The sequence below is a fragment of the Fringilla coelebs genome, assembly GCF_963513975.1.
Source record: "Fringilla coelebs genome assembly, chromosome: 10".
Lineage (NCBI taxonomy): Eukaryota > Metazoa > Chordata > Aves > Passeriformes > Fringillidae > Fringilla > Fringilla coelebs.
Genome location: NC_140036.1, coordinates 4870423 through 4897049, shown reverse-complemented (window position 1 = coordinate 4897049; position 26627 = coordinate 4870423). Strand labels below are relative to the sequence as shown.

General features: G+C 54.5%; 1 protein-coding gene across 2 annotated transcripts; it reads left to right on the top strand.

Moving 5' to 3' along the window:
• The first annotated feature begins 4618 nt into the window (after nucleotides 1-4618).
• Nucleotides 4619-26414, top strand: IGF2BP2 (insulin like growth factor 2 mRNA binding protein 2). 2 transcript variants are annotated; one of them, XM_084212481.1, is made up of 17 exons: nucleotides 4619-4914; nucleotides 5403-5463; nucleotides 14143-14191; nucleotides 14489-14540; nucleotides 15069-15132; nucleotides 16424-16696; nucleotides 20314-20448; nucleotides 20601-20723; nucleotides 21219-21354; nucleotides 21525-21653; nucleotides 22377-22397; nucleotides 22973-23041; nucleotides 23263-23379; nucleotides 23613-23687; nucleotides 23896-24027; nucleotides 24338-24451; nucleotides 24880-26414. In XM_084212481.1, exons 1-17 carry the CDS (start codon nucleotides 4725-4727, stop codon nucleotides 24973-24975), a joined length of 1836 nt encoding a protein of 611 aa, XP_084068607.1. In that variant the 5' UTR covers nucleotides 4619-4724; the 3' UTR covers nucleotides 24976-26414. The 2 variants fall into 2 exon arrangements, with proteins under 2 accessions (XP_084068607.1, XP_084068606.1); XM_084212480.1 differs by having other exon boundaries at nucleotides 22374-22397.
• The last annotated feature ends 213 nt before the right edge of the window (nucleotides 26415-26627 follow it).

Genomic DNA, 26627 nt, shown 5'->3' with positions numbered 1-26627 from the left:
TCCCTTCTGATGTCCAGCTTGAACTTCCCCTGGCACAACTTGAGGCCATTTCCCCTTGTCCTGCCCTGTTCCCTGGGAGCAGAGCCCGACCACCCCCGGCTGTCCCCTCCTGTCAGGAGTTGTGCAGAGCCACAAGGTCCCTCCTGAGCCTTCTTTGCTCCAGGCTGAGTTCCCCCAGCTCCTTCAGCCACTCCTCATGGTCCATTCCCTTCCCCAGCTCTGTTCCCTTCCCTGGACACACTCCAGCCCCTCGATGTCATTGTGAGGAGCAGGGGTGCTGATAAGGCTCAGATCCAGATGAAAATTCCACCAAGGGTGCCAGAGGGAATTAGTGTTGTCTGTGAGCAGCAGCTTGCTGAGGTGCACCCCATAACCCATGTTAAAGCTGTTCTGGGGTTTGGGGAAGCAGCTGCTCTAGCTGCCCTGGGGAGGAGAGCCTGTTGTCCAGCATTTCCTGCTGCTGAATCATTCCACGGGCTCTCAGTCCAGGGGCAGCCCAGGCTCCAATGCTCCCAGGCTGGGGTGTTGCCCTGGGGCAGGGCTGGCAGGCGGCTGTGGGATGTGTGCTGGAACCCACAGCTGGCTGGCCTGCTGCTCTGCCAGCAGTGAGGCAGGAATTATCCCTGGGAGGGGGGAGCCTACCCTGACCCCCAGCATGGATCCCACCAGGGCAGCATCTGCTGGCTGGATGTGACAGGCTGTGCCCTTTCCAGACCTGCTTTCCTGTCAGCAGAGGACAAATAAAAACCTTGGAAGCACGTGGAGGGGAAAAAGGAAACCAGGAGCTGTTTGTGCTGCTGTCCACTCCCCACACATGCAGGTGGAATTTCCTCTGGGGCAGTTTGAGCCTCTCCCTGTGCAGGCCATGCTCCTGTCCCTGCAGCATCTCCTGGCTTTCCCTAGGCACGAGGAGGGGGCCTGGAGGGATTGTGGAGCTTGAGGGACCTGTGCAGTATCAAGGCCGTTGTGGGTTCAGTACATTCAGGCACCCCTTGTACAGGCAGTGCAGTAGCTCTCTGCTCCTCATGGAATTCCATGAGCTCCTAAAAATCCCATTTTTCCTTCCATCTCCTTCCTTGGGGTTCAAGTGATTTATTTTGCAGATTGATGACACAAAAGGCAGGTGCTCCCAGCCCAATGGAGCTGCTTTGGAGCTGGGAGAAGCTGATCCTTTCATTTTCTTGCTTGCTTAGGAAGTGTACAGCTCCACAGGACCCTTCCTAGTGCCCACCTCTGGCACCTGGCCTGTGCTCCACACCGTGTTCCCACAGATCCATACCTTTGACATCACCTCAGGAGAGTCAGCAAAACTTGGAGCTCATTGGGATGCAGCTCCTGGTGCCTGCCCACCATTCCCATCGTTCATGTCTCACTCATGCTCAGCCCCAGTTGCAGCTGTAATTAACACAGACACGAATTTAATTACCCAGCCATGCCAGTGCCTCCACCTCAGCATTCCTGACTGCTGCAGACTTGGAAATCCAGTGAGTAGTGAGTAAATTTTCACTCATGTCCCAGCAATGGGTGAGCAAAACGGTTGAAAACCATGAATGCATTTTCCAACCAAATTGTGAATTATTTTTTCAGCTCTGCTCTTCCTATCTCCCAAGGTGGGATGCTTCCATGCCAGTCCTTCATGTTCTTCCCTCTCCTCCATAGCATCTGCACCATCCTCCAGCTGGGAGGTTTCTGAAAGCCAAAAATTGCCTTTCAGACAGTTCATCACTACCTCATGAGGGAAATTTGGGATCAGCCCAGCCTGGAGCTGCCTGGTGCCTTGCTCGGAGTGGTGAGGGGCAGGTGGGAGCTGCTCTGGCAGCATGTCCCAATCCCACTGTGCCCATTGTGGCACAGAGTCATCTCTGCCACATGCTTGGGAGGACAAAGGACAACAACCAAGTCCTTTCCTAAAGTAAACAGGTTCATTCCTAGGACAGGGTTTACTTGGGGCTTTGTTTTGGCGCTGCCTGACTTGTGCATCTCTGCAGCCACAGGTGTCCCCCAAGGAGCAATGAGCAGCTGCATTCCCACCTTGTTCCCAATCCCAACAGTGCAGGGGTGGGATGAAGCTCTCCTGAGATTCTCTGTGCGATGAATAGTGAAAAATATCCTTTAGGCTTCAAGGAAAACTTGCAAGTCAGAGAGGTGAGGTGGGTTCCTCCTGGGCCAGGTCACTGGCTTTTTCCCACTTGGATTACTGCAGCCTCCTGGGGTAACTTCTGGAGCCACCACACCCCTGCTGGCTGGAGGCAGGATCCTCCCTCCCCCTGCTGTCCTTTCTCTCCTGTTCCCAGCACCCTCTGGGGATGTGGGGTCCAAGGAGAAATCCCAGCACACGTGCTCCAGCATGCCCAACCATTGCCCTGAGTGCAGGTCCCAGTAAGAACCAGTCTGCCAGAACAGAGCGTTGGAACCTTGTGGATCCCAACCTGCCTGCTCTTGAGACAGGCTTACCAAAGGGTTGGGATAAATGGAGTTGTGGGCCAGACCGTTTCTCCTGAGCTGGGAGGAGACTCAGGAACCCTCCAGGCTGGCCCCAACATGGATTTGGTAGTTCCAGATGTTTGCTTGACCTCCTCCCAAAATCTCCAGCTGAGGAATGGCATCTCCTGCTCTTCCCATGTTCAACCGACCAAACACTCTGTTTTTTTCCTAGTTTGTCCCGTTTTTTCAAGGCAGCCCTTCACACACAGTGGGTTATCCTGTCCTTTTCCAGACTAAACAAACCCTCCTTCAACCTCTCATGGCCTTTTGCTCATTTTATCAGTCTTGCTGCTGCATTCCAGACTCATTCCATGCCAGCATCTCTTTCCAGGGAGGGATGATCTTGCCTACAAGGCTGCCCTTGGAAGATGCTTTCCCTTTCCTGCTGGATCCTGCACCACTTTTAGGACCCTTTTTCCATCTAGTTGTCACCTCTCCAGCTGTTTTGTACTAGTGCTCTGACATCTTCCTCCCCAAAGCACAGACTTCCCTTGAACATCACATCTGGACCAAGACAGATCCACCAAAACTGGGAAACAGTATCAGCTCCATAGGGTTGGGAAAGCATCTGCAGGAGTTTGTTGAGCTCTTTCTGCAAAGCAAAAAATCAGGGGCAGGAGGGATGAGCTCATGCAGGTCACTGCAGGAGACTCCTCTGTTACACCTAGCTCCAGCAGAAGTCTGATTTGAGGAGTAGTGAATGAGTATGGCATCCCACGGGCACTAATTAATCCCAAAACCTCGTGTTTCCCCCGCTGCTTCCCAGCAGCAGTGACCTCACACAATGAACCCGCAGCTTCCTACCCCATTCCTGTTGATAGCTCATCCCAAGATCTTTGAAAAGGACTTTATCAACCAATTTCAGCCTAAAATCACCCCAAAAAATGTACTGGGGATGGAGGAGCCATGAGCACCGGTGACAAATGACAGCCAGGCAGGAGCTGCACTGAAAGCATAGCCGGAGAAATCGGAGGAGAAGGATTCTTCTGGCTTTGCATCATCACAGCCCAACCACATCTATTTTTGCTGTAGGCATGGCATTGAGCACCCGTCACCGCTATTCCTACTCCATCCATCTCCGTATGCCAGGGAAGACTGGCAGTGGGATGGAGCAGCAGGAGGAGCGGTGCTTTGTGTCCTTAATTGCCTTAAAATCCGGGGAATTCAGATTATTGCCCTTCACCCCCCCAGCACAGGAAGGGACACCTGGCCCTGGACACAATGCTCCGTTCCAAGAGCACAAGGCCACTTGTCACCCACCCAGGCAGGATTATTCTGCACCTTATTTCTGCCTCCAATCATGTCCTCAATGCAATTCCACGAGGATTATGCTTTTATTCTCAAAAGGAGCGAGAAAAATGTCACTTAACCTGCAGGTCCTGGTGACCTGAGGACACCCTTCAGCCGTCAGCAGAGGCCCAGAGGCTGCAGGAGCCATCTACCAGCAGGCAGAGAACATGCACAGCTCATGGCTGGAGTGTCTGGCACAGGCTCGGCATCTCCTGGAGCCTTTCCGACAATGGGATCACACGCAGTGATGGCTGGTTGGATCTGGCTTGGGAAGGGTTCACACATTCTTGTTTTCAAAAAAAAGCACTGTAAAAACATTATTATTTCTGTTATTTATCATGTTTATGTATTTGTTTTAATTGTATTAAGTAATTATGTAGATAAATATATAAATACAAATATGTATTTCTTATTTATTTCTTTTCTTTGGATCCTGAGCAAAGCGGTTTTCCTCTCCCTGAAGGAATTCCTGAAGGGTTGGGGCTGCTGGGCTGTGGTGGTTTCCAGGGCAAAGGGGTTGGAGCAATGTGGGGCAGTGGGTTCAGGACAGAGGGATTTAGGGTGATGGGGTACGGTGGGGTGCAGGGCAGAGGGCTCGGGGCTGAGGTCAGGGTACGGGGTTTAGGGGGAATGGGGTCCAATGGGTTCCAGGGCAGAGGGGTCGGGGTGCGGCGGGTGCTGGGTGCGGGGCGTTCCCGTACAGAAGGGCGGGGGGCGCGGGGCCGGTCCCCCCCGCCCATCCCGTCCCCGCGGGGGTCTGGCGGCTCCACCTGCCCCCCCGCGGGGCGGCCCCGGGGCCGGGCCGGGCCGGGCTCCGCCCGCCGCTGTCGGAGGCTCCGCCGGGCCGGGGCCGGTGGCGCAGAGCGGGACCCTCCCGAGCCCGCGTCCGTCCCGCTCCCGGGAGGGGAGGAGCCGGGGGGGCTCCCGGGGAGGAGCCCGGGGGGCTCCCGATGAGGCGCCGGAGGATGAACCAGCTGTACATCGGCAACCTCAGCCCCGCCGCCACCGCCCAGGACCTCCGGCAGCTCTTCGGGGAGCGGCAGCTGCCCCTGCCCGGCCAGGTCCTCCTCAAGTCCGGCTACGCCTTCGTGGACTACCCGGACCAAAACTGGGCCATCCGGGCCATCGAGACCCTCTCGGGTGAGCGACCCCCCCCCCCCCCCCCCCCCCGCGCCCCCCGCATCCCCCCCGCGACCCCCTCATCACCCCCCCCCGTCGCCCCCTCCCCGGGCATCTCCCGGTCCCCCCTTCCCTCCCTCCTTTCCCTCCTTCCCTCCCTCCTCCCGCCCCGGCTCTTCCCGACCTCGCCTCTATTTTTCGCTGATTTTTTTCTCCGATTTTATTGGGAGCCCCCGGGGCGCGGCGCCCCCCGCCCCGCCGCCCCGCCGCCCCCCGCGGCCCCCCGGGGACCCGATTACGAGGTGCCCAACCCCAACTCCCCGGGGGCGCCGAGCGGGGGGAGCCGGGGGGCCGGGGGGCGCGGGGGGCGCGGGGACAGCCCGGGAGGGCCGGGGGGTCGGGACGCGGTGGGATCCGATGGGGTGGGATGGCGTGGGACGGGATTTAGCGGGGGGGATGCTGCTGTGCCCCATCCCGGGGGGATGCTGAGCGCCCCGCTGTCTCCGCAGGGAAAGTGGAGCTGCACGGCAAAGTGATGGAAGTGGATTATTCCGTGCCCAAAAAGCTCAGGTAACCTCTCGCCGTCACCCCCAGAGTCCCCGGGGTGCCCGTGTCCATCGCTGCGGGACGGGGGGCGCGCCGGGCGCTCCGGGAGCTGGGATGCGGGGGACGGGGGGGGGGGCGGGGGGAGCCCCGTCGGTTTTACTTTCGCTCCGGAGCGCAGCGCGGCGGAGGAAGGAGCTGCCGGCCCACGGCCGCGTTCCCACGGGTGGGCACCCCCGTGATGCCCCCTCACCCCACGCTCCCCACCGCTCCCGGGGAAAACAGCCGCTTATTTAGCAGGAAAACACGAGAAAACCCCTTTCCTCCCACTTTCCGCGGCGCGGACGGAGCTTTTCCCGGCAGCGCAGCCACCCGCACCCTTAGGCTTATTATTTTTAGTCCGTAATTAATCAATTTTCCCTCTCCAAACACCTCATCCCCCCTTTACCCCAAACCCGAAGCGTTTTTTATTTAACGCCTCGCGGCGAGCGCGCCCTCTCATTCCCATCAGGTGCCCGAGGCCGGGCTGATGGGCACACGCGTTCCGCAGGGAAAACAAACCCCGGCACCGTGTGGCGTAGCCTCATCCCGAGGTTTATCCCCCCCCCACACCCCGTCATGTGTCGGGATAAAAGGGAACAAAACAAAAATAAATAAAATAAACCATCATCGGCTGCTCCGGGCGGGGAATTTGGCGCCGCTGGGCGCGGAGGCTTGGCCTGGGCTGGGAGGTGGGGTACGGATTTGGGCCGGGATTGCTGCTGGGGTATTAATTTGGAAATGACGGGGGGGTTGGAAATGCTGTTGTGTAATTGAGGCTTACGGGGGGGGAATGGCTCGTGCCCGGCATCACGTGTGCCGGAGTGGGATTTCGTCTTCGGCAGGGATCGCACGCTCCCTACCTTCAAAAACCCATCCAGAGGAGCCCCCCAGAAATCCCCAGGTGCGGCATTTCCCAGCTAAACCTCTGCAGCTGCCTCAGGCTGGGCCGGCGGTGGCTTTGGAAGAGGGATGGAGGCAGAAATTGGGAGTTTGGGGCGATAGTACGGAGCCGGGGCTCGACCTTTACCGTGTAGCCGCGGATGTAAACAAGGAATTCATCTTTAAATCGGGGCCGGGGTGCGCCTGCTTTTCCTCCCGAGTTTTAAAATTAGAAAAAAAGCCATTTAACCGGCCCAGAAATAAATACTGATTTATTTTACATCGCTCTGTGTTCAGCTGGCTCCAAGTTTTCTATTCCCAAGTTTCTTCTGATTATTGAGATCTAATTTAAGCCGGTGTCTTTTTATGCCCAGCTCAAAAAAATCTACCCTGCTAATTTATATTAATATCCCCAGTTTGGGGGGCTGTGCCTTGACTCGGTAGATTGTAGATTTTATTTTTGTAATGTGATTTTTGGCCGGGGACGGAGCCTCACGTGGTTGTGTTTATTCCCCCTCTCCCACTTTGAATTTGTAGAAAATCCAATTTTTATGGTGGTGGTTGAGTCCCGGAGAGACGCTGGGATTTCGGGGAGTGACATGGTAAAAATCCCCCCGTTCCTGAAAAGAATTTGGGGTTATTGGTTTGGAAAACCCGAGCTGGGTTGGCTCCCATCCCTCGGCATTCCTGCGTCACGGGGATGTGAGGAGGTGCCGATGCCCGGCGCTTCCCTCCGTGCCCGACCTCACCTGGAATGGTGAATTTTTACATTAAAATCGAATCCAGATCTATGCCATCAATAGATGGATACACGTATAAACACGTTTGGGTAAGGAACCGGCTGGAAAACCCCTGGGACATCTGGCCGCGGGAAGTAGGGAAGGGAATTCCTCGAGGGGAGGTGCTGGCACAGGGGTTGTTTCTGTTTCTCCGAAGGCAGGAATTGAATGTGACAGCGGTGGGAAGGAGCCTGAATCCTGCCCAGCCCATCGATTCCCCTCCCATGGGTTTAAAATCAGCCCTTCTGCTGCCATCCCGATGGTCCGGGCTCCTGTAGGAAGTATCCAACAGCCTCACAATTTTTTGTTTCCCCTTGTAGACAATTAAAGAAAAAAAAACCCCACTTTATATTTTATATTTAAATCAACATTATCAATTTTTGAATTCTTTTAAAATTGATATTGAACTCAGCAGGAGTAGGGAATCCTTCTTTAACTTGCTTGAAGCAATCCCTCCCCAAGAGTATTTTGCTTTTTTGGCCGTGGGGAAAGCAGCAGCATCTTCCTCCTTAAAGATTGGTTGTGTATTCCTAAAATCTTTAAAAAATCATCTTAATGGAAAAAAAAGATAGAAAAGAAAGAGCATGCAAAGTTATGTAAAGAAAGAGTATTTTAGAAAAATAAAAATGCGAAAAATGGGAAGTAAAACTCAGCTCACCCAGTGCTGACTTGTGTACAAGAATTGTATTAATATGAGGAGTTTAAAAAGTAGCAGAGCTCCAGTTATTGTCCCCAAACCAGTCAAATTTGGGGGGTTTTGGTTGTAAAGGTGCCTTTTAATTTCTGCTTGTGCCATAATTGTCAGAAATGAGAAAGGAAAGCGTGAGGGAGATGTGAAGAGCAGTGAGGGGAGCCTGAAAATCACAGAAATATTAAATGATTATATACAAACACCTCATTATGTCTAAAACTCGGGTGGTTCTGTCCCAGATAAAGGTGGCTGGAGGGGGAGAGGTGCTGGTGCCTGCCCGAGGGGCTTTGCTGGGGCTGATTTTATGGCACTTTCTCCTGTTTCAAAAGGAATTACCCTTAAATAATTCTCTTTTGAGCATCAGTTCAATTCTCATTTCTGGGTGGTTTTGCTTTATTGGTTATTTACTTATTTCCCTGTGCTTTTCAGCCCATAAATTTTGGTGATGTTAAAGCTTGTGATAAACATCCAGGCCCTTTGTTCTTCCTCTGGACACCCCATCTTTGCTTTCCTTATCAATAATTGCTTGTAGTCAGTGAGCTGCTTAATTAGCAGAGAGGAATTCCCCTTGCTGTGGCAGGAAAAGCCCCTGGAACCTCCCCAGGTGTGTCTGGAAATGCTCACGGGGAGCAGAAAATTGAATTTGGGGTGGCAGGAGTGGGGCTGCTCTCAGACCTAGTCCTGCATCCTTAAATAGATACATTTTAAAACTTTTAATGTGTTATATATAGATACAAATTAATAATTTTTGGTGGTGTGTTTAAAGTATTTGGTGTCTTTTATGTAGATAGAAATAAAAGCTATTACGTGTATAAAGACACTATATAAAAAGTGCATGTATATATATATATTTTATAAGTATAAAAATATACTTCTAATACATATTTTTTCTGCGAAATTTATGGACTAGATGAACTCTAAAGTTCCAACCCAAACTACTCTATGATTCTGTATTTCTGTATGTTTATATGAAACATTTGTTTAAAGATATTAAATTACATGAAATACACAAATATTCCTATATAATATATAAAATTTTATAAGACATATTCATGTACAAAAAGAGAATTTATATATATTTTTTAATATATAGACATATGTATGAAGTTGCCAGGGCAATGTTGGTCACATCCAGGGTGGGAAACCCCCCTCCTGCTGCCCACTGGATGTGTGCCCACTTTCCCATAGGTCTGGGATGCTGTTCCCCATGGAGCTGGCCAGGAGAATCCCCTTGGAACTGATCCTTTTCCAGACTCCAGTGCTGGCTCTGAACAGGGGTGATACCAGTGCTTATTTTATTATTTTATTTTATTTTATTTTATTTTATTTTATTTTATTTTATTTTATTTTGATTTTTAATTTTTTAAATTTTTAAAATTTATTTTAATTTTATTAATTTCATTTCATTCCTATTTGCAGGTGTGGGTGAACTGGGAGTTGGTGGTGTTCGAGTTTGGGTTTTCTTTAGATTCCTTTCCATGTGGGTCTTTGCTTCCATTAATATTTTATCCCTTCTTTCCCCTGTTTGTTTCCCCCCATTTCCTTTCCCTGATTTCTTTTTCCCCCTTCTTTTTCCTCCCATTCTTCCCCCCTTCTTTTTCCACCTCTTTCTTTCCTCCTTCTTTCCCCACATTATTTTCTTCCCATTTTTTCCTCCCCTCTTCTTTCCCCTATTCCCCCCTCTTCTTTTCACCCCTTTCTTTTCTCCCTCTTTTTTCTCCCCTTCTCTTCTCTTCTCTTCTCTTCTCTTCTCTTCTCTTCTCTTCTCTTCTCTTCTCTTCTCTTCTCTTCTCTTCTCTTCTCTTCTCTTCTCTTCTCTTCTCTTCTCTTCTCTTCTCTTCTCTTCTCTTCTCTTCTCTTCTCTTCTCTTCTCTTCTCTTCTTTTTTCTTTTCTCCCTTTTCTTTTCCCTTTCCCTTTTCTCCCCCTCTTCTTTTCCCCTTTTTCCCCTCCTCTCTCCTTTTCCTTTCTCTCCTTTTCCACTCTACTTTCCCCTCCTTTTTTCCCCTCCCTTCCCCTTTTTCCCCCACCTTCCTTTCCTCCTTCCTTTTCCCCCTTATCTTTTATCCCCTTTCCTTCTTTTCACCTCTTTCTTTCTTTTTTCTTGTTTTTTCTCCCCCCTTTCTTTCTCCCTTATTTTCCCTTTTCTCCCCCTCTTCTTTTCCCCCTCTTTTCACCTTTCATTTCCCCCTTTCCCTCCTCTCTCCTTTTCCTTTCTCTCATTTTCCACTCTTCTTTCCCCCCTTCTTTTTCCCTCTCTTCCCCCTTTTCCCCCACCTTCCTTTCCTCCTTCTTTTTTCCTCTTATCTTTTATCCCCTTTCCTTCTTTTCCCTTTCATTTCCCCCTTTTCCCCTCTTCTTTCTCCCTTCTTTTTCCCTCCCTTCCCCCTTTTCCCCCACCTTTCTTCCCTCTTTCTTTTCCCCTTATCTTTTATCCCCTTTCCATCTTTCCCCCCTTTTTCTTTCCCCTCTTCTTTCCATCCCCCCACCCTCCTTTCCTCCTCCTTTTCCCCCTTATCCTTTATCCCCCTTCCTTCTTTTCCCCTCCTTTCTTTCCCCCCTTCTTCCTCTCCCCCCACCCCTCCCATTTCTCTATTTTCCCATCATTTTCACCCCCTCTCTTTGTTTTTTTCCCCTCCTTTTTTGCACCTTCTCCTTTCCCCCCTCCTCCTCCCCACCCTCTTTTGTTCCGGTGACAGATGGGCCGGATTCCCGATTCCCCTCCGTCCCCATTGTTGATCCACGCACGGATCCATGCATGCCCGGCCCTTTTCCAGCCAGGCATTTTAATTCCTTAACAGCAAAGCCCCCGGGCCGGGCCGGGAGGGGAACTGGAGCAGCCTCCTGGCAACTGGTGGAAACTGGGGCAGCTCTTTAATGCTCCTGGAGCTGCTGCTCCGCGGGATCCGCTGCTGGCTGGGCTTGGGAGACGGCAAAACTCCTCCAGGACAGCCCCAGAAAATCGATGTGATAATGGGAAATCCCAAATCCAGCAGCCACTTCCTTCCCTGCCCGCTCAGGGGGCTGTGGCTGGCTCAGGCTCTGAGCTGCTGGGTCTGGAAAATTCAGCTGGGACAGAGTTTGGTCCCTGCCTGATGATGGGAATAATTTTTTTTGTAGATTTTTTCTTGCTTGGGACGAACATTTCTTAAAGCAGGCAGAGCCCCCACTGGGTTTTCAGCGTGTTTTCCCTTTGCTTTTTTTCCCCCCAGTTCTCTTGCAAATTGATTTTTATGGAAAACAGGAGGTGTCAGGGCGTGTTTTCTCTGCCCTCAGCACTGATCCGAGGTGGAAGGTGATAAAATCCCTTTAAGCTTTATTATAGTAAGATATTACAAAGCATAAATAGGAAAAAAAAATCTGTGTTTTTTAGGGCAGAGGGTGCTGAAGCCATTCCTTATATTCCACTGTATTAATTATATACCATTATATATTCTTTTTCTGTATTACTGTATGATATTACTATATAGCTTTATATCACAATATTTTTTATTATTGAATTATTTTGTTGAGGTTTTATTATTATATTATGGAGCTTATATTGAAGCTAGCTTGTTTCTAATTCCCAAATTTGTGGGAGACAAAGCCCCTCTGGAGCTTCACCTTGACTAAGGGATGGGTGGGTGATGCATGGGGCCAACAGGGAAAATCCAGGAAGGGCTTGTGGATGTTGGGCAGGGAGTTGGTGGCTCATTCTCATTTCACAGCTCTGTGACATTTTCATGCTTCTCCTTCTGTGTCCCGGGAATTTGAGGGGGTTGTTACCCACTATTTCCCTGGAAGCCACGCTGGAAAAGGGGGAGATTGTGCCAGAACCCCCTCAATCCTCCTGATTCTGGGGAATAAACCCCAAGTTTTAAGGCTTTCCTGTTTTACTGCATTTCAGCAAGTGCAGGTAGCAGCACCTGGCAGGGGTGGTGATGGCAGGGTGTGGATGGCTGGGGCTTGGTTTTCCATCCCCTTTCCCTGCAGGGTTGTGATGCCAGCCCCATGATTCTGCTCTGATGGAGGCAGGAGAGGACACACAGCCCCATCCTGGATTATTTCACGAGCCCACTTTACCTCCTCACTCCCTGCTCGATCCTCCCTGTGCTGCCAGCAGCTCCCAGTACCCAAACCCTGCTCTGGGGTGGAGGAGCTGCTTCCTCCTCGAGCTGCTGGTGAGCAGGACTAGTTGGAGATCAATTTAGAAGGAAATAAAGAGCAGCTGAACCTGGTTTCTACAGCCCTTGAAGCTGCTGAGGCAGCGAGGTGGGTGTGTGGAGGTAGGGAAGAGCCAGAGGGCTGCAGCTCTCCAGGTTATCTGAGGGCACTCACCACAGCAGGGCCAGTTGCATCACACAGCTGAGTGTTTTTCCCCCATCTGGTTATTAGGATTTATTTCATTCCTTAAATTCCCACCAGTCTGCTGCAAAACAGGGTGGGTGAAACGTGGCCACCATCAGCTCCTGCGCCGGCGTCCTGCGCGTGCCCCGGGGTTTGGGAAAATGAAACTAAAATAAAAACAAAAATCAAAGTCACAATCAAAGGGGGTTTCTGCCACAAAGTTCTCCTGGGAGTGGTGCTGGGAATGGATGAGTTATTCCCCTGGGAATAACTCCTGCACCTGTCATGGCTCCAGATGTACATCCCTGGCTCCATCAGTGATGGCTGTGTGTGGTCCAGCGCTGCTTCATCCAGGTGTGGAATTACCAGAGCCATGAGCACACCCAGTGGGAGTAATAACCCTGTCTGAGATGCTGAGTGGGGATGTTGAGCTGCTGGGAGTGCTGCCCGTGGGACCTGAGGCCTGAGTGCCCTTTGGGTGCCTTTAAATGCTGTGCACGGCTTTGGATGGATGTTGGAAGTGGGAATATGCTCTCATCTCCCCTTGGGAAGGGGGGTTATGGGCACCTGCTGTGCTCCTTCTGTTTGGGTGTTTTGGGAGCTGGGCCAGGAGGGTGAGGCAGCACCTGGGGAGACCAAGGCTGCTCTGGCATCTCCCCTGGCATCTCCCTTGGCAGAGGAGTAGGGAAATTATGGCTCTGGAGCAATTCAATTCAAGGCAGGGCTTTCCCAGGAGTGGCAAAGGAATTTGTCCAGCTGCTGTGCTGGTTTCTCTTGGATGTGCCCCTTCCAAGTGCCCTGTGTCCCCTGGGCTCCTGGGCTTTGGGCACAGGTGGGCTGAGCCAAATGAGCCCCAAATGGAGAGCAGCTCTGGGATGCCCAACCTGAGGCATCCCAGGCATCCCACACTGGGAGAGGAAGGTGGCTGTGGTGATGCTTTGGCTTGGAGCTGAGTAGTGGCACCTTGGGGTGAAGGTGCACCCCGTGGGTTTGGGTCTGGGAGGTGGTGGGGGTGACTGGGCAGCATGTCCAGCTCTCTCCAGTGGTTTGGAACTCGCTGGGATTTGTTCAGCCCATCATCTCAGGGGTGAGATGTGTCTCTTGGAGGTCACTCAAACTCTCAGTGCAGGAAAAGTTGGTTGTGAGGCATAGTTTTCATTTTTCCATCTAACAGTGTAAAAGCAGTTTGTACAGGTGTTAGTTGTGTTTCACCTAGGAATAGATTGTCATGCTAAGGAGCTGCCCTCCCTGGGATTGTTTTCACCTGTGTTGTCATCACAGCCAGGCTGAGGAGATGTCTGGGGGCTCTTGCAGGGCTTCCTGTGCAGCCACAGCCAGGTTGGCAATGAAGCCAGGGCCAGTTTGGGAATGAAATCACAGTTTGGGAATGCAACCATACCGAGGTTGGGAATGAAACCATGTCCAGGTTGGGAATGGAGCCACAGCCAGGCTGGGAGTGAGCCGTGTTGCCCTGTGAGTTTGGAAGTGCCCCTGGACAAGGCTGGGTGTGTTGGCCATCTCCAAGCTCTGGCTTACAAGCATATTTATTTGGGTTTCCCTAAGGAAAGCAGTCCCACGTTGCTGGGAAGTGGTGAGCCTCAGCTGGATGTACTTTTGAAGGGCTCCCCTCAGTGTGTAGCAGGGCTGGCCCTGGTGGGGCTGGGGTCCTGTTCCCAGCCCAGAGCAGCGTGGGCAGGGCTGTCTGTGCGTCCCTGTGCGGTCATGACTCTGCAGAGGCTCCTTTCAGGAGGTTTCCTTGGAAACCTGACAGCCAGCATGAGGAGGGAGCATTCCAGAGAGAGCTTCAGCCCCAGTGGTGACCAGGGCACAGCGAGGAGAAATGGCTTTGCCTGGGGATGAGCTGCCCTGGCTCGGTTGGGGAGGTGGGATGCTTTGGGGAGCTGTCAACAGCTGCTGTCTGATTCCCAGAGAGGCTTTTCCCCCTGCTGTGAGGTGCCTGCAGACCCTAACCCAGGGCTTTGTCTTCGCAGGAGCAGGAAGATCCAGATCCGAAACATCCCTCCCCACCTCCAGTGGGAGGTAAGAAGTGGCTGATCCCAAAAACATCCCGTTCCTCTCCTTCTCCAGCAGCATGAGCTGTGCTGCTGGAGCACCTGGGACACCCTTTAACTTCCCAGTAACCTCAGGAGGGAGCCTGAACTGGGCTCCAGGTCATTCCTGCTTCTGGGTGGCAGGGCCGTGGGCCAGCTTGGAGTGCAGGGTCAGCTTTGGGATGTGGATGCAGGTGGGTGGTGCTGGAGGGTGTTTGTGGGTGGAGTGGGCTCCTGCCCTGCCTGCCTGGGGCCTCACCTGCCCTGTTTGCTGCTCTGTCCCCAGGTGCTGGATGGCCTCTTAGCTCAGTATGGCACGGTGGAGAATGTAGAGCAAGGTAAGATGGTCCAGCGTGGTCCTCATCCCTGCAAAATTCCCTGTGCTGCTCCCCAGCTCTGCCCAGGCTGCAGGAAGCCCACTGGGATGAAACTTAGTTGGGTAACCAGACCAGCAGCACTGGTCTGAAATGGGTTTTGGACACAAACCCTGCTGGTGGAGGTGGGGCTCACATCATCCCTTTCCAGTGGTGGGATGATGCGAGTCATCCGTCCAGCATCCCTGGGAATGCGCCTGGTCCCTGAAAAATTGAAAAAACTATTATTCCTGGAAGCAAAAACGAGCTGAGTGTAGCCTGGGATCCACTGGTGGGTCAGGGATGTCCAGCCTTGCATTCTGCTTGGATCCAGCCATGGATCCAGGCCAGTCCTTGTGCTGGGGGAAAACGCAGGATGCCCAGGCATGCCATGGGACAGGCATCTCCCTCTCCCCATGCCAGCTGTATCCCCCCCTCTGGAGCGTGCTGAGGGCAGTGGTGACACCTCTCCCATCCATCCCTGCTCCAACTCTGCTTCTCTTGCTCCCACAGTGAACACAGACACTGAAACTGCCGTTGTCAACGTGACCTACGCCACGAAGGAGGAGGCAAAAGTGTGAGTGGGGTTTGTTTTGGTTTGCCCATGATTTCACACCACACCAGCTTTCCCAAGGAGTCCCAGGTATCTTCCAGGCTTCTCTAAGCTGTGCCACCACTGGGCTGTCCTCTGCCTTCTCCCCTGGCGTGGGAGATGGGGTAGTACAGATTGTTTCAGTATGGTTCCAAACAGAATGTTTTGTTCCAGTCTTGTAGAGGCCTCAGCCCTGTGCTGGAGACCAGCCAGTCAGTAGTGAGCTTATTATTATTATTATTAGTGGCCAGGGCATTTCTTACATGGTCAAGAGCAGATCCCAGGCCCCAGAGAGCTTTTGTGAGTCCATTTGTTGGTGGATGTTCCACCAGCCTCCCATCTGAGTTGACCCATTGTGGTGTTGGATAAATGAGGACAGAGATGGGGACGGTGATCTGCTGGTCCAGGAGGGCAGAGGAAAATCCTTCTGGTGCCTCCAGATGTGCTGTGGAGCACAGATAAACATGACATGAGTGTCTTAGAATCATGGAGCTGGAAGGGACCCACAATGATCACTGAGTCCAAATCCTGGAAAGCCCCAAAAATTGCACCCTGGTATTGGGAGTTGTGGCAATAAAGGAAGACAAAGAGTTTCCCCAGCACAGCAGTGCTTAATGCTTTGGGATAAGAGACATTTTTGGACTTAGGAAGAGGATGGTGAAGCTGCAGAAGTCCTCAGAGGATGTGGGATTCAGGCTGGCAAGGAGCTGCTTGTGATCTGTAGCAGCAGCAGTGGGATGTGGTAGGAGCAGGAAGAGCTGGAGCCAAGCAGGGTCATGGCAGATGCCAACATCCCTGCTGAGGGGGGGCTTGGGGGATGAGGAGTCCAGGTGCTGCCTCCCAGCCTCATCCAGCTGGGAAGGGAGTCGGGGTTCCCAGCAGAGGGGGCACCACATGCTGCTTCCTTCTCCCTGGTGGCTCAGAGCTGCTCTGTCACCTTTGCCATGTCCAAAGAGCCCGTGAGACCATTCCCATGCTGCATGGTGGACTTTGCCCAGGGGAATGGGCAGGTCCCTGGGCTGCCATCCCACCTCTGCTGGGGGGAAAAGTCGTGTGCCAGCTTTGGAATGGCCCACGTGGATGCTGTCCCACCAGGTTGTGGGGCTTGCTCCTCATGGGAAAAGTGTGGGGCTCTGTTTTCCCATGGCCACCTTCTCCACACTGGGGAGGGAGGAAGATGCAAGTTGGGAGCCACGTTCTGCGTGTGGTGGGGGTGCTGGAGGGGAACCCCTCCCTGGGGAGCCCCTCACCACCCCCTGTGTCTCCCTGCATGCAGAGCAATAGAGAAGCTGAGCGACCAGCAGTTTGAGAACTGTTCCTTCAAGATTTCCTACATCCCGGATGAAGAGGTGAGCTCCCCTCCGCCCCCCCAGCGATCCCGCCGCGGGGGCCACTCTTCCAGGGAGCGGGGCTCCTCCCCAGGGGGCTCCTCACAGCCCAAACAGCTCGAGTTCCCACTGAGGATGCTGGTGCCCACGCAGTTTGTTGGTGCGATCATAGGAAAGGAGGGCTTGACCATAAAGAACCTTACTAAGCAAACCCAGTCCAAGTAAGTACTTCCAATGGTTTTGTTTCCTTCCCTAGGGTGCTGTAGGTTCCCAGCTCGGGTTCTCCCTGCACTGGGGGCTTTGGAGGGCCAGCCACTGCTGGTTTCTTGGGGTGCACAGCCTTCAGGGGGTGGTGCTAAACCATCGTCAGGTGCTGAACCGTTTTCCTGCTGGCCAGGGTGGTCTGGGTGCTGCAGGAGGGGGATGCACGCTGGAAAAGGCCTGGAATGAGTTCCTAAAGCCTCATGAGAACAGCTGGGGATGAGGCTTTAGGGAGAAATGGCAAGTTTGGGGATAAAATCCTAAAGGCGAATCCTCAGTGCGGTGGTCTTTGTGCTTGGGGTTTGCTCATCCTGCAGCGTCCCTTATGGGCTGGAGCTGTTGAGGGGAAAGGGACACTGTGGGAGCGCTGCCACAAGAAGGATGGGCTTTTGTAACTGTTTGAAGCCTTTTTTAGCTATTAACGTGTTTGTTTTTGAACTAAAAAAGGAAAAAAGAACAAAAAAGTGGGGGTTGTCTTGCCGAAGTTTTCCATGTTTCTCTTGTTGCTATTCTCCTGATCTCACCGCTCATTCTCTGCATGGTTTTCCTGCATGGTTTGTTCCTGCCCAGGTGTGTTTGTGTTTAACCCCAAGCTGTCTTCTCCTGTGCTCATCATCCTGAACCTGGTGATCCCATGGGACGTAGGAGTCCTGTCCCAGAGCATCCTAGTTCTCAGAGGAGTTTTTAGAGGCAAATCTTTGGTAGTAGCGTGGCTGGAGGTAGAAAGACAAGCCAAACCCTGGTGCTGGGTTGGCAGGAAGAGGTTTGTATGGAAAGGGGGCAGAGGAGTAGGGAGAGGAGCTCATGGAGCCTGGCTCAGCCCAGGGCGTGGCCACCTGGTAGCCGTGAGCAGATCCTGGTTGGCTGCAAGCCCTTCTCCAGGTGAGTCCTGGTGGCATGAGCAGCAGGTGTAGCTGTGTCCTCACCACCCAGGAACGGAATTTGCCCTTTCCAAGCCCTGAGCCTAGCAAGGAAGGTGGGAAGGTGCCAGTTTCTCCCAGCCATGAAGCCAAATGCTGTTGCTTGGAGCAGTTTCTGCTGCTGAATTGTCCCTCCTTGTGGGGTGTGCCTGCCCCGAAGAGCCGGTGCCGTGGAGGAAGGTCCTGCTCAGTGCTCTGCCCTCTCCTGCCCTGCCTGCAGTGAGGCACTACCTCTGCTCAGGCTTGGGCCAAGGGAACCCTCAAGAATCCGTCCCAGGCGGTCACAGGAGCCCCTGTCCTTCACTTTGGGTGTCATCCCACACTCTGTCCCTGCCCAGGCCACCCTCACCTGCCGGTGATGATCCAAGGGTGACATCCTGTTGCCCGGCCCCTGCTCCTCCCCAGAGCGATGTTGGATTCTGGATTCCTCTGGTCATGTTGGATTTCACCCCTGGTTCCACACAGAGATCCCAGAGATGCTTCTGAGCCCCAGGAGGCAAAACTGTCCCCAGGCTGAGCTGTGTTTTTCCAAGAAGAAACCCAGACCAAGAGCCCACCCCAGCAGGTGACCTTCCACAGCCCCTGGAGCTCCATGAGGAGAGGATCATGGCTAGCCAGCAGCCTTGGGAGCAGGATAACCCTACAGGCACACTATTGTCCACCTGGAGAGAGCTGTCCCTCATGGCAGCCACTCCCTGAAGCATTCCCAGCCCCCTGGAAGGACTCTTGGAGGCTTTTCCTGCTGCACCGTTGGCAAACCCTGTCCCCACAGCGCTGGTCATCCCTCCCTGCAGCACCTGGGGCTGGTGTGAAGGTGCTGAAAGTCCCTTCTTCATCCTCCTGTTGGAATGGAGCAGTTCAGCAGCGGCACTGGGATGTGCTGGGAGCTCCAGAGCTCTCCCTTCTCCAGCTCCCTGGGGTGGGACGTGCCTGAAAGCAGCGGCCCCTTCCTGGCATCCCTTTTTCTCTTTGGCAAGTGAGCTTGTGCCCACACACCCAGACATGGGATGTGTCTTCTCCTGTGCTCATCATCCTGAACCTGGTGATCCCGTGGGTTGGCCAGCCAGGAGCATGGCTTGTGCCCCTTTCTGGTCCTCATCTCCTCGGTGCCTCCATCCAGCACTTCCATGGCCCTTGGTCCCTCTCTGGCACGAAGGCTCAGCCGTGTTCTCCTCTCCACCAGCCCCAGCTGCTCGTGGGTCCAAGGAGCTGCGTGGCTCCCATCTGTGGGGTTTGTCGGGATTCCTCATCAATTCCCCCTACCTTGGGAGCATCAGCCTGGTCTGTCATCACCTCGTGTGGCCGTCCTGACGTGTTCACCCTGTCCCCGGCGAAGGGGTGGCAGCAGGTGTCCCTGTGCCTGCTGGGAATGGATCCTCCAGGCCAACCTGCAGGAGTTCCATGGCTGGGAGCACCAGCTGAAGCCATGGGAGATGGAGTCTGCAAAGGGAGTCACACAGTCTTCCCTCCCTGTTCAGCGCTTGGATGGAACCACTCTGGGTCCCCTTGGAGCGGGCGGGGTCGGCCCTGCCCTTCTCTCGGGGAAGGCTCTCCCAGCTGCTCCCCTTGCCCCGTCCGTGTTCCCAAGTGCTGGCTCTTCAAGAGTTGACCTGTGCAAACCCCCCTGGACCCCTGAGGGCCCAGCATGGCGCCGTGTGCTGACTCTGCCCCGCCGCCCTCGGCCTGGCACCCTGGATGACCCCGGCGGGACAGGACCTCGGAGACGTGGCCGGAGGGGACCCGCCGTGTCAGAGCTGAGCGCCGGCCGCATTCCAGAGCGGCTGAGCTGCGACGCCCGCTCGGAAGATCCGGCCCTGGCTGCAGCAGTGGCAGGGACACCAAGGCGGTGGCCGATGGCAGGATGGCCGCACGGCGCCAGCCTCCGGTGGGAAGAGCGCGCGGATCGCGCGGAGAAGACAGAGAGGTTCTTCCCCCTGTTGCCCAAGGCGCGTGGTTGAGGTGCGGGAGTCTCCTACCCTGCTTTCCTCTCTCCCTCTCTCTCAGGGCTTTGCCAGGTACGGTTGAGCGTGAGGAGCGAGCTGGAGGCCGTGCCTCCTCCCGCCATGAGCTGAGGGAGGACCAGAGGAGTAGAGCACGGTCCCTGCCGCTGCGCACGGGAGCCTTCTGGTCTCCCCGGGAAGGGCGTGAGTACCAGCGCTGTTGTTGCCGGGTGCCTCCGTGTCGTGACAGACGCTGCCCACGGGTAAGTGCTCTCTGTGCCCGAGGACGTGGGCGCTGCACAGCCTCGGGGGTCGTGCAGAGAGAGGCGGAGCTCGGCAGGGCCTCTGATCCGCTCTCCTGCCCCGAGCGGGACTGGCGTCAGGGATGATGATAGGCCAGGTCGCTCAGGGCTTTTGTCCGGTTGAGGATTCGTTCTGCCCCCTCTAAGCACTGGTTGATGTTGTGACGCCCCTCAGCTTCCAGGACCTCGGGTCCTACAGGCGAACGTGGTCCAAATCTGATCCGAACCGCCCGAAACCAAACGCTGCCCGGGCTTGCGTGAGCCGGGTGCTGGTAGAGGCAGCTGACACCCAGGTTCACCCCAAAGCTTGAGCAAGTGTTGAAATGAGTTTTTCTCAGCTCCTGAGCTCTCAGAAACTCCCGTGTGACCCCAGACCCATCTGAGGGGCCCGTCTCTGCTGGTTGTTTCGCCGCAGGGTTGACATCCATCGCAAGGAGAACGCCGGCGCCGCCGAGAAGCCCATCACCATCCACGCCACGCCGGAGGGGTGCTCGGAAGCGTGCCGCATGATCCTGGATATCATGCAGAAGGAGGCTGATGAAACAAAATCGTGAGTGCTCCTGGCTCAGCCACAGCGTGGTGGGACACGGTGGTGGTGGTCCTTCTCCTTTCCAACACATCCTAAGCACCTGTGGCTGGAAATTTCTGTGTGGCCTGACTGGCTGGACCTTTAGATTTGATTTTTTTCTGAATCCATTTTAGAGCAGAAGAGATTCCCTTGAAAATCCTGGCACACAACAGCCTGGTGGGGAGGTTGATCGGCAAGGAGGGCCGCAACCTCAAGAAGATTGAGCAGGACACGGGCACAAAGATCACCATCTCCCCGTAAGTTCCCGTGACAGGACCAGGGGAATGGCTTCCCACAGTCAGGGTTAGATGGGATTTTGGGAAGGAATTGTGAGGCTGGTAGAAAAGATACAGCTGCCCTGTTCCTGGAAGTGTTGCAGGCCAGGTTGGACAGGTCTTGGAGCAATCTGGTCTAGTGAGAGGCGTCCCTGCCCATGGCAGGGGGTGGAACAGGATGCGCTTTCACGTCCCTTCCAACCCAAACCATTCCATGATTCCATGATTCAATGATTTAGTGAAGTCCTGGTGAACACCAGGCCACCCCATTCTGTCCAGCATGGTACAAGCAGTGCTGGAGCTGAAAACCAGAGCAGCTGTGCCCTCCCATGTGCATTCCCTATCCCGGGTGTGGGGCAGGGAGAGGGCGCGTGGCTCTCACCCTGTCCCGTGGGCAGAGCGGTTTCAGTTTCCCTGGGGTTCCCCTTGACTTGAGGAAGGGATGTGACCGTGCCTCTGGGTTTTCCCGTGGGGCAGCTTGCAGGACCTGACCATCTACAACCCCGAGCGCACCATCACGGTGAAGGGCAGCACGGAGGCCTGCTCCAACGCCGAGGTGGAGATCATGAAGAAGCTGCGCGAGGCCTACGAGAGCGACGTGGTGGCCGTCAGCGTAAGCCCAGCCCTGCCCCGTGCCTGCCCCTCTGCAGGCAGCCACACAAACCAAAACTCACAGTGCAGGTCGATGTGCTACGGCAAGGGCTGGGCCTCGCCCGTGCCCGCGTTGAGACGCCCAGTGCTCCTCCACCTCTCACACCTTTCTCCGTGTCTTTCCTTTCCCAGCAACAGGCCAACCTGATCCCAGGGCTGAACCTCAGTGCTTTGGGCATCTTCTCCACAGGGCTGTCCATGCTGCCGTCCACCCCCGGCGCCCGAGGGGCTGCAGCCGCCACCCCCTACCACCGCTTTGCAGTAAGTGTGCCATGTTCCTGGGGCTTGGGGTTGGGTGGACACTGGAGCTGTAGGAGCCACCTCATGGGCAGCTCTGGCTCTCATTTTGGGGAGGATGCTCATTGCAGCAGCAAAGCAGAGAGGACAGGCAATGAAGGTGGCAAGCCCCTGGGAAGATCAGCTGCATCCCTGGGTTGTGCTGCATCCCTGGGTTCCACCAGTGTTTAAGGACTGGCTGTGCCCCAAGGGTGCTGCTCTCTGAAGAGAGCATGGAAAAGCCATGCAGGTGGTCTTCAGTCCTGACCCCAAGCCCACCACTGGATTGTGATGGTGGGTTGTGCCCTGTGGGTCTAGTCTTGGTGGCCACCAGAGCTCCTGGTGTGGCCACAGGGCGTGCAAGGGACAAGCAGCCTGCCCTGTGCATCCACTGCCATCAGCCTGGACCCTGCCCTGGCATGCCAGGGGCTGTGCTTGTGAGGAGCCTGTCTCCATCCCACCTCCCAGAGGAGAGCTCTCCTTGTTCTTGGGGTGCTGGAACCTCGGCAAGGCTGTTCACAAGCCCTGGGGTGACAGTGGGCAGGGAGGGTGCAGTGCCAGGAGAACAGGATGGCCAAGGTGCTGGTGGAGAAGGTCCACCCCAGGTCACTCAGGCGCCGTGGGCTGCCTCTGTTAGTCCCTAAATAATTTATTCTGAGCTGTGGGTTAATTTACCTGTGCTGTTTTCTTTCCCTGGAATGCCAGCAGCAGAGCGGGCGGAGGAGGACGGTGAGTGCCTGGGAGGATGTGGGGGCTGTGTGGTGGCTCTGGAGGGCTCCAGGAGGGTTGGTTGGTCACTCTCAGTTTGTGGAGGGAGGGTGCTGTGCCTGTATCCACAACCTTTGGGAGACAGCTGTGGGAAGTATTTATGTGGGGTGTGATGGAGAGGAGCAGGACAGGTCTCCTGAAGGGCAGTGTTTGGTGTGGGGTCCTTCACCCCAAAGCTTTGTATGGCCTTTTTCAAGCCCCCTGGTGAGGCTAGAAGGAGATCTTTTTTCTGATGCAAACATCAGCAGGACAAAGCCAAAAAAACAGCAGTGGGGAGGGACTGGGGTTAACTGGGAGCTCCCATCCCCATCCCAGCCTCATGCTGTGCCATAGGCACAGGATCCACGCTGCAGCTCATCCTTGGATGTGCCTGTGCTCTCCTGGAGGGGTTTCAGGAGATGAGGGACATTGCTGTGTTCCTCGTGTTGCTCCTGGTGGTGACACACTCCCCATGTCAGGGTGGGGGTGTTGGGAATGGGCTGACACCTTGAGGACACCACTGATGTCACTGCCCCTCACTTTCTCTCCCACCACAGGGCTCCTCAGCCTATCTGTCGAGTCTGTACGGAGCCCCTCCAGCTGGAGCCTTCCCCCATCAGCACCCCGTGAGTTTCCCTTCCCCAAAAATGCTCTGGCACCTCCTGCCATGAGGTTTTCCCTTGGGCACCTTGTGGGAGGGCAGGACCACAAATCAGCTCAAGAGAACCCAACCCAACCCTGCCCAACCCAGCCCACCACCTCTTCAAGCCTGGAATGCTGGCAGGGGGAAGCAGCCCCCTGGTCCAGCTGTTCCCCTGACCCTCTGGCTCTTCCGTGCCCTTTGCAGCTGCCGGAGCAGGAGGTTGTGAACTTGTTCATCCCAACACAGGCAGTGGGGGCCATCATTGGGAAGAAGGGGCAGCACATCAAGCAGCTGGCACGGTTTGCTGGTGCCTCCATCAAGGTGAGTGGGAATGAAGGGCTGGGTCAGGGCTTTGTGCCTCAGTTTCCCCTTCCCATTGCTGAGGGCTGAGAAGGGAGCCCTTGGTCACTGGTTTTGCTCCCCATGTGAGTAGAAACCCAGTCCTGCAGCATCCTGATGGTTACCACTGCTCGGGTAGGGGGGTGTCTCTGTCCCTGCATGGGGGGTGTCCCACAGGAGGGGTGACACTCACACTCCTTCTCATCCCTCTGCAGATTGCCCCGGCAGAAGGGCCGGATGCCAGCGAACGCATGGTGATCATCACGGGGCCACCCGAGGCTCAGTTCAAGGTGCGATGGCCACAGGGGGGGGGCTGCCTTGGGGACATGGGTAGGGGCAAGGTGAGAGCATTCCTTTGGTCCCCACCGTGCCAGGGGGGCTTCTCAGCTTGGGACCGTGGTTTTGGGACCACATCATTGCCTGTGGGAATGAAGGGCACAGCAGGCTGCCTCCAGGATGGTGCCCACCATCTCTGTGTCCCTTTTGTGCCCTCTCCAGGCCCAGGGGCGAATATTTGGGAAGCTGAAAGAGGAAAACTTCTTTAACCCGAAAGAAGAAGTGAAGCTCGAAGCACACATCAAGGTGCCTTCCTTTGCCGCCGGCCGTGTCATCGGCAAAGGTGGCAAGACGGTAGGTGGGGGTGTGTGGGGTCCCACCTGCTCTGGGAATAGAGGGCTGGGCACCCCCTATCCATCTCCTATCCATCTCTTATCCGTCCCCTATCTATCCCCTATCCACCCCCTATCCATCCCATCAGCTCTGTCCAGGTGCTCTGTGGTATCAGTGGTGTCTCAGTCCCCGTGTTCTGGGGCTGCCTCTTGGATGGCCGCCATCCCAAGGGCTGTGAGCAGCCTGGTGCCATGACTCAGAGCTGCGCTGGCACCAGCAGTGGAGGATTTTGGCTCCTCCACAGCAAAACCTGGATCTCTCATTTGCTCAGGTGAATGAACTGCAGAACTTGACGAGCGCAGAAGTCATCGTGCCGCGAGACCAAACGCCGGACGAGAACGAGGAGGTCGTCGTCAAAATCATTGGGCATTTCTTTGCCAGTCAGGTAAGGTTTGGCCATGGCTCTCCCAACATTCCCAGTTTGAGGAAAGCTGCCAAGCACAGCATCCCCTGAGCCGCTCTGAGTGGTTTCTATGCACCCAAGGTGCACTGAAGGGGTTTTTGGCTGCATTAAAATTAAAGATTGGCTCGATTCAGCCAAAATCTGTGCCTTGGACACAGGGTGGGGACGGCTCCTGCATCCCACTTGGGTGCATCTAACCAGGCTGAGTTTGTGACTGCGAGGGCGTGGTGACACCCCAAAATCTTGAGTGATGAAAGAACAAGCCAAACCTTTGCTTTAACAAAGCAAAAGTATCACAGCATCGCTTGCATGCTTGGCCTGGTGTTGGAATCTGTAGGGTCGTGCTGCCGTTGTGCTTGGTGGGGGCTCAGCTCTGGTGTGCCTACCCCCGTTTCTTGCCCCCTTCTCAGACCGCCCAGCGCAAGATCAGGGAAATCGTGCAGCAGGTGAAGCAGCAGGAGCACAAACACGCTCAGGGAGCCGCGGCCTCGCAGCACAGCAAGTGAGGCTCCCGCCAGCACCGCCCGACGAATGTAACCCCCGCCGCCACCGCCGGCCCCAGCAGGTCAGGGGACAAACCAAAGACCCCCGAGCCCCCCGGCTGCGCTGAGCCGGGGCACGGGGGGCTCTCTCCAGCCCGCAGCTTCCGCCTTACTCCACCGCCTCCCCCGCCAGGCAGTCGGACTAACACAGGCAGAGGGAGGTGGTTTTCAGTTCGGAATTCTCCCCAAACCTGCCCATTCCACCCCCAAGAGCTCGCCCGGCCTAGGGTGGGGCAGCGGCACCCGTTAATTTAGAATTAATATATCAGTAACAGAACTAACGCCGATTTTTAAGTTTTGTAAGATTTTATTTTTTAACTCACTTTTTAAAAAATTTTTTGGGGGAGGGGGGCTGTTTGTTTTTAGCAAAAGCAGGCTTTTCTAGAGGTTTAATGCAGGAGCTGGTTCATTGGTTCTCTAATGCACCGTAGAGCAGAGCTGTAGGATCGCCAGCAGGGAAAAAAATACTAAATAAGTGTTTAAAAGCGATTTCTGAAGGGCTTTGAGAAGAGCAGGGCCTGTAGGAACCAAGAAGATTCCTCATGTAGGAATTGTTCCTCTCCTTCACACATCTTTTCCTCTTTGCTTTGGATTCCAAAAATGGGGTTTGCATCCGTTCTGTCCCCCCTTTCTGTCTGTCTGTCCTCTCTCCATCACTGCCCAGCACTGACATCCCTGGAAAATGAAGGGCAGCACCAGCCCTGCCCACTTTGGACTGGGATCTTTGGGGTAAAGATCCCTGTTGCAGGGAGAGGAGGGGGAAATGGGGGAAAAAAAAACCACATTTACAAGAGGTTGTCAGCCCAGGGCTGGAAAACCCAACCAGCAACATTGGCTTCAAGTGAAAAATAACCCAAATAACCCTCCCAACAAACACACACACACACAGAAAAACTACCTCAGGTTTTCGTACCTCAGCACCTTGCGCTTGTGTTGCCCTTTTAGAGATTTTTGTATGCCTTGTAAAACTGATAGTTGGAGCATTTTTTTATTTTTGTAATAAAAAAAAACCGAGTTGGAAAAATGATCTCGACCAAGTCAGCTGCGAGGTGGAAGAAGGAAACCATCCCCCGTGTCCCAGAGCTCTTCCGTAGTCTCCTGCAAGCCGAGAGCCAGTGGCTGTTCCTTCGGAGAAAGCTTGAGAAATGGTTAAAAAGAACAAAAAAAAAAAAAAAGGGAAAAAATAAAAAAGCCAAACACACTAAACAAGAAAAGGGTTTAAGCAAATCCAAGTGATGGATGGAAGCGATGAAAGCCGACGGGCAGAGCAGGAATGGGAGCGGAGGTGCCAGCGCCGCTCCCGTGGGCTGCGAATCCGTGTTTTCCTCTACTGCAAAGTGTTCTGTGCAAACCAACCCAAGACACCAACAAAAGAGAAATATATCCAGCTAACCAGAGCCTGAGCCTGCTCTCTGTTGCTTTCTTTGGGGTCCCTTGTGGTGGTCATGGCTGGGAGTTCCTCCCTGGTGCCCAATTCCCTGCTGCCAGGGAGGGAAGGGCTGGATGGGGGTTGCAGGCATTGCCTGGGAAGTGTTGCCATCACAAAGCCACCTCTCCCTCCTTGCACATCCCTGGATGGAGCATCCGGGGGAAAAGGCACCAAATGGGGCTGGGAT

Coding starts and splice junctions, on each gene's coding strand:
- IGF2BP2 (XM_084212480.1), top strand. CDS start 4,725: ATGAGGCGCCGGAGGATGAACCAGCTGTACATCGGCAACCTCAGCCCC. Junction 15,133..16,423: donor ACGAAGGAGGAGGCAAAAGT/GTGAGTGGGGTT, acceptor CCCTGCATGCAG/AGCAATAGAGAAGCTGAGCG. Junction 22,398..22,972: donor AGAGCGGGCGGAGGAGGACG/GTGAGTGCCTGG, acceptor CTCCCACCACAG/GGCTCCTCAGCCTATCTGTC.